The sequence below is a fragment of the Sabethes cyaneus genome, chromosome 1 (assembly GCF_943734655.1).
Source record: "Sabethes cyaneus chromosome 1, idSabCyanKW18_F2, whole genome shotgun sequence".
NCBI lineage: Eukaryota > Metazoa > Arthropoda > Insecta > Diptera > Culicidae > Sabethes > Sabethes cyaneus.
The window spans coordinates 118207932-118215160 of NC_071353.1; the positions used below are offsets into that span (position 1 = coordinate 118207932).

General features: G+C 49.2%; 1 protein-coding gene across 1 annotated transcript; it reads right to left on the minus strand.

The window, feature by feature from the left end:
* Positions 1–239: 239 nt before the first annotated feature.
* LOC128746160 (uncharacterized) lies at positions 240–6068 on the minus strand. The gene has a single exon (XM_053843205.1). The coding sequence runs from the start codon at positions 6066–6068 to the stop codon at positions 240–242; it is 5829 nt and encodes a 1942-aa protein (XP_053699180.1).
* Positions 6069–7229: the final 1161 nt, after the last annotated feature.

Here is a 7229-nt window from a genome sequence, read left to right on the forward strand (position 1 = left end):
TTGTTTACTTTTAGTAGCATTTGCGATGGCGATTTTATGCTCACCTTCTGGACCGTATTGCATTACTACTACTACTACATCTACACATACTCCATCTTCTTGTTTATTTACATCTTCTTTCTATCTCTATCTTAACGGCAGCACTCATTTGACGTACCGCAGCGCAGTGTTACCAGATATGCTACTGCGGTGTTGCAACACCCCCGCCCGTAACATCCGGTACTTCCGGAAATCCGGATTTACTGAACCTCTAACACCGCCAAGTTCACCACACCACGTCTTTGAATCTTACGGTTTGCAGTTCTTACGTCCACCTGTCGTACTCTTCCATCTGATCCCTTGATCACTGCCTCCACGATGCCACGCTTCCAGCTCTTCCGGTTTTTACCGTCGACCACGAACACTAAGTCGCCCTCTTTTAGCGGTTTCTGGTCGTCGAACCACTTTGATCGGTTGTTGATGGTCGGCAGGTACTCCTTGATCCATCTAGCCCACATTTTGTCAGCGAGATACTGCGATCGCTGGTAGTCATTTCGCAGTACCTCCGCAAGTTCCGTTAGCCCACCTTCCGTGTTTGTATCGGCACAGGTCACTGTTCCCCTGAGAAAGTGATTTGGGGTCAGCGCCTCCGTTTCTGCCGAATCTTGCGGCAAGTAGGTCAGCGGACGCATATTTATCATTTCGGCCGCTTCCGCAAGGATTGTCGCCAGAATCTCGTCCGTCAGCTTCCTTCCATCATCCAGTGCTCGCATTGCTGTCTTCACCGATCGCACCATGCGTTCCCAGATGCCGCCCATATGCGGCGTTCCAGGAGGATTGAAGTGCCAGGCGGTAGAGGGACTGGCAATACTTTCAGCACATTGTTGATTGATGCTCGCCATCCGGATCATTTCGTTGTTTGCACCCTGGAAACACGTAGCATTGTCGGAATATATATGACTTGGCGCCCCGAACTTGTTACGGAAACGAGTGATGGCCATCCGACAAGACTCCGTCGTCAAACTATGCACAACTTCCAGGTGCACTGCTCTCACGGCTAAACAGGTGAATACGGCCACCCAACGCTTCTCCTTTCGCCGTCCGACTACTACTTCCACCGGGCCCAGATAATCGATACCTACGGAGCTGAAAGGCCGTCGATTCGGCGTAACCCGATCAACTGGCAATGGAGACATCCTCGGCGATCTTGGAAGGCATTTATGCACTTTGCACCATATGCACTTGTCAGCTACCTTCTGAATCTCCACACGCAGATTTGGAATTTGAAACCGCTGTCTCATTTCGTTGAAAACCGTCTCGGAGTTTGCGTGCCCGAACTCCTCATGGTAGTGTTGAATCAACCGCTGTGTGATCTCGTGCGATCGCGATAGGATGACCGGGTACTTTTTGTCGAATGGGAGTTCCTCGGAATTCGCTAGCCTCCCGTCCATACGCAACACGCCTTCGTCGTCTATCACTGGTGAACACTTGTAGATGCGGCTATTCTTCTTGACCTTCTCTAACGACTGCCCAGGTTGACGTTGCAAATTGTTCGTGAGAATGCTCATCTCATCCGGAAAACTGTCCCACTGCACATGACGCCACAGGATTTTTTCTGCTCGCTTGAGTTCATCTTGCTTGAGGGGGGTTTGCACTGTTCCGGTTGATGAACCTGCCGCATCTTTCGCCGCCGCTTTCACTAATATACGATACTGCTTCGTCGTAGCCCGTGTTGTTAAAGTCGACTCGCCACGACGTTTACGATGGCAATTGTCGATGAAGCGCACTACCGTAGCCGTCACTCGTAGAAGTCTTGTCCACGAAGAGATTGCTTCTACATTCACCACTTCGTGGAACAAAACTGCCCCTCGTACTTCTTCCTCCGTTTCTTCAACGACCGACTCTTTCGATGGCCACGTATCTTCTGGCCGGTACAGGAATTCCGGTCCTTTGAACCATACACCATCGCTCTGAAGCGGCGGGCCTTGCCCCCACTTCGTCAGTACGTCCGCTATGTTGAGTTTCGTCGGTGTCCATCGCCAATCTGACACCTTAGTGAGCTCTAGGATTTCTCCAACGCGGAATGCTACGAATTGCTTGTAGCGATGTTGGTCGGAGTTGATCCAGCTACAAACCGTACGAGAATCTGTCCAGAAGACGGTGCGAGAGATGTCGTACGAATGGTTTTCCAAAACCGACTGACTCAGACGGGCCCCGAGAACCGCGCCCATTAACTCTAGACGAGGGATTGATTGCCGCTTTATCGGTGCAACCTTCGCTCGCGACATCATCAGTTTGCAATGTACCATGCCCCTCACCACCGCTCGTAGGTACGCCACGCATCCGTACGCATGTTCGCTGGCATCAGTAAAGATGTGCACTTCCAATGACTCGACTTCAGCGCGCTTCGCATCGCCGATGTAGCAACGTGGAATTCGTATGGCTTCCACTTCTGGCAACAGCTCGGTCCACTGCTTCCACAACTCCCAGCACTTGGTATCGATCTCCTGATCCCAATCGCAGCTGGAACGCCACAGGTGTTGGATGATGATTTTGCCGTGGATGGTGAATGGTGACAACAAACCGAGCGGATCGAAGAACCCCATCACGCAGCTTGCTACAATCCGTTTTGTTGGCCTCTTTTCTTCGAACAGGTACGGAAGTAACCCTTCGCGGTGCGTCGTGGAGAATGCGAATTCATCTGTGTTCGGATCCCAGATCACTCCTAGAACTCGCTCCTTCGACGTTTGTTTGTCCTGGTTAAAGTGTACTGGTGCGACTGGTTTCGTCTCTCCCAGACTCTGGAGCACTTCTGGCGAGTTAGACACCCAGTTCCGGATTTCGAAACCTCCCTTTCGGTGTACCAGACGCACCTCTCGTGCCAGCTTTACTGCTTCTTCGACGGATTCAACGCTGTCGAAATAGTCGTCTACGTAGTGCCGTTTAATGATGGCCGCGGCTGCTTCCGGGTATCGACCAGCGAACTCGTCTGCGTTTTTGTTTTTTACGAATTGGGCCGAACATGGGGAACATGTCGACCCAAAGGTTGCTACGTCCATGACGTAGATACTCGGTGGATCGTTTGGATCCTTCCTATAGAGAAACCGCTGCTTTTGCCTGTCCTCGACGCGAATCTTCATCTGGTGGAACATTTCCTTCACATCTCCGCCGAAAGCGAGTCGCCATTCTCGGAAACCACAGAGAACCTTTACCAACGGTACAAGCATGTCTGGCCCTTTCAGCAGCAGCGAGTTCAGCGATACTCCTAACACAGTGGCTGCGGCATCCCACACCAAGCGTACCTTATCAGGTTTTTTCGGGTTTTGTACCACATTGAGTGGCAGATACCAGACCTCGTCGGGTGAAAATCCGGACAGCTCTTCCACTGTAGCCAAATGAGCGTACCCCTTCTCCTGATACTCGTCGATTTGCTTATTCACGTTATTCTGCAGCTCCGGGTTCTTCTGTAGTCGCTTTTCCAGTTGCTTCATTCTCTTGACCGCCATGGGATAACTGTCCGGGAATCGGGGTTCATCTGATTTGAACAGTAGGCCGGTTTCGAAACGGTCACCTATTCGTTTGGTTGTCCGCTCGAGGATCTCCCGGGCTCGTCTGTCCTCCGATGATTCCTGTGGTATCTCTACCACCGACTGTTCCAGAGCGTAGTGGCTTTTGAGGAGCTCATGTAGGTCTTCGTTCGTTATGGCTTGGTGATGGCCGATGAAATTGCCAGTTCCAACCGTAGTAGAGTGACGTGGGCCGTATACGGTCCACCCAAGTTTGCAGCGAACCGCAATAGGTTCAACTGGTGCCCCTACCTTGGCTTCTATCGGAGCAAACGAGTGAATATTGTTCAATCCGATTAACAATTCCGGCTGACCGTCGTATGACTCGATTGGCAGGTCCCGCATATGAGGGTATTGTGCGGCAAGGTCCTGGACATCCAGTCTGTGATGGGGAAGCATCAACTTTCCAACCGTCCGGACACTGTGCAGTAATAGCTTACCGTTGGCACCGCGACTGACTCCCGACGCCCAAACATTCATTCGCCGAGATTCCCTTTCCTCGCGTGTGACATCGGCCGTCCACCTAATCGTCAGTCGCTCTTGTACGCCAACGACACCTAGTCGGTCGGCTAGCTTCCGCTCCAACAGCGTTACAGAGGCACCCTCGTCAAGGAATGCCAGTACTGTGATCGAGGTTCCACCGCAGTGAAGCTGTACCGGTACCATCCGAAACATAGCAGTACAATTAGATCGGATGTGTGCACTCAAGCCGACTGTGTTTCCGACGGGATGCATTAGGGAGTTGTGGTGCTCCCTACAATCTCCGACACTACAGCGAATTTTGAATCTACAGGTACCGCTGTGCTCGTTGAGGCAGACGTGGCACAGTTTATCACGGGTCACTATCTTCAACCGATCCGCGTACGACAGCTTCTTGAAATCGGCACAATGACGAAGACGGTGTTCTGTGTTTTGGCATATTTTGCATGGCTTCAACCTCTTTTGATCGCTGGGACTGGGCGCTGGATTCTCCTGTGCGTGGCAGTACAGCGCACCCTTTTCCTTCGGTTTCTTCTTTCCGAATGACGACGATCCGGCTTTGGACTGGTACGCTGGCGTGAGATCTACGTCGACATCTGCCTCACAGGCGTCTTCGACAATCTCCATAAGGAAATCCGTCAGAGTGCGAAGCGTCGGCTCCCCTTTGCTTTTCCGGTAATGCACCCACTCTCGTTTTTCCCGATCAGGAAGCTTGGCGACCAAAGACTTGATGAGCAACGGGTTGACGAGATGTTGTCGAAGATCCGCGGCTTCTATGTGTCCGCAGAGCTGTTCCACGGCATTCCCGAAAGGAACGAAACTACGCAGATTATCTGGCTTAGGTGGCACCAGTTGGTTAACTTTGTCCAGAAGATTCTGTAGTAGTTGTTCTGGACGACCGTAATGGCGACGCAGCTTCTCGATAACTCGCGGAATCGACTCAGGGAGGAGTAGTTGACCGGCTACCAATTCGAGAGCTTCGCCTTCGAGTGATTCCTGCAATCTCATTAGGTTCTCGTGGTTCATATAGCCACAGGTCTCGTTTGACGTTTTGTAGGCCGCATAGAAAAGAGGCCATTGCGAAGGTTTGCCCGAGAACTTTGGAAGTTTAAAGGTCAACCCTTTTCTCGCAGCTAGCTGAGCCTTTGTCGGTCCTACCCGCTTTTGACTCATTTCTTTCCCACTTTTCTTCTTTCCCGGTTTGCTCTTCATCGACGGACTAGACACTTCAAACTCTTCGTCCTCCTCTTCATCGTCTTCTTCGCTATCAGCATCTTCCTCGTCCTCGGTTTCACTCTGCTCCCCGTCCTCTTCACTGTCCGCACCGCCTGCACCACCGTTCTCGAATTCTTCGGCAAGCTTCTTTACGTTTGCTTTGGTCAGCTTCAACGACTTGTTTCCTGCACCGGTCGATCGTGCTTTACCTTCATCGGCCTTCTTCGGCGTGGATTTCGGCACCTTGCTTGTCGACAACTTCACCAACTCTTTATCCAGATCCGCCATCTTCTTTTCGAACGCCCTTTGGTTCGCTTTCATTCGATCGATCTGCTCTTGCTTTTTCCGAAGCATCTCCTCCTGGAACACCATCTGCTGTTCTTCTTCTTCGGCGCGCATTTTCAACTCCATTTCCATCTTCTTCTGTTCAAACGCGCGCTGCAACTGTTTCTCCTTCCTCTTTAGCGTTATTTCCGCCTCTAGCTCCTGAAGCTGTTTCTTCTGCTTTTCTTCCAGTGCTTTCACCCTCGCATCTACGAGAGAGGATCCCTTCTTCGATTTGTCCGACTCTTCGGTTGTTTTCCGACTTCGAGACGACTTCTTGGCATCCTTCATCTGCTGGGCTTTCTCCTGACAATCCTTGTTTTGACAGTACCACTTTTTCGGGGCATGCTCTACCTGGATTTCCACACAACGGCAATGGAACCAGAGGAAGCATCCATCGCATCCGATCATCGGCTCGTCGCATGTCGATGGACCGCATATTTCACATGGAGTTTGCGTCAAGTCGACGCTCTTCTCCGTTTCACTTTCGATGTCGGAAGGCATTTCGTGGGGAAGGTCCGAACTTCTCACTGTACACCTCACGTGTCACTTTATTTTTGAGAATGTTCCGGGTCGGAACCAAACTTTCTGAAGCAGTCAACTATTTTTGTTAACGACGCTCAAACTGTAATTTATTTTCGTTAGTATACATTTTCTTTAGTTTTACTTACTACTTACAATAAAGTGGTTTCTTCTCCCACTTTGAACTTCCTTTAACTTTTCAACTTTTATTTGCTCTTAATCCTATTAAATAAATTTCATTTTGTTCACCTTTCAGTCCATTCTAAATATACTTTTCTAACTTACGATTTGTTTGAAATTGCTTGGTTGCCCAACTTCGGCTCAGCTACCCTAACTTTGGATCTCTATGTATTTCTCCTTCGTTTGGTATCTTGCTGTCGCTATCGAAGGTTTCCGGTTAATTTGTATGTTTTTAATCATTTATGTTTTTTTTACTCACAATCTAAATTCCTATAGCTTTGGAACTTTTGGCGATAATTTTCCTTTACAGGTTTGCACCGTGATTCACCGTTCCTGCAGGTAAGTAAACAATGGTAAGTATCTTTCTTCATATTTCTTCACTAAATGGCTGTTTTTCTCCACTAACTTCTACTTACAGGTCTCGACACAGGATTACGGAACGATTTTGTCCCTCCTACAACCAAGCTCAATACTATTTAATAAAAAAAAAAGGCTTTTTAAATTTCACTTTTAGCAAACTACAGTTTGTTTACTTTTAGTAGCATTTGCGATGGCGATTTTATGCTCACCTTCTGGACCGTATTGCATTACTACTACTACTACATCTACACATGAAGTATTCCACCACGCACACATATAAAGATTTTTTGACATTAGCTGAGGCCCTCGCTGAGGCTGTTTGCAGTAGGAGTAATATCAACAACATCAAATTCCAAACTCCCGGATCCTCTCCTCCACTCTTTGCTCCCCTCTCACTCCAGCATAAGCGATCCTCAGCAAATGTCATTCTCGTTGGTGACGAAACCGCAAATTACTTCATACTCCATCTTCTTGTTTATTTACATCTTCTTTCTATCTCTATCTTAACGGCAGCACTCATTTGACGTACCGCAGCGCAGTGTTACCAGATATGCTACTGCGGTGTTGCAACAACCATTGGAAAGTAGATAGCTAGGTAAAACA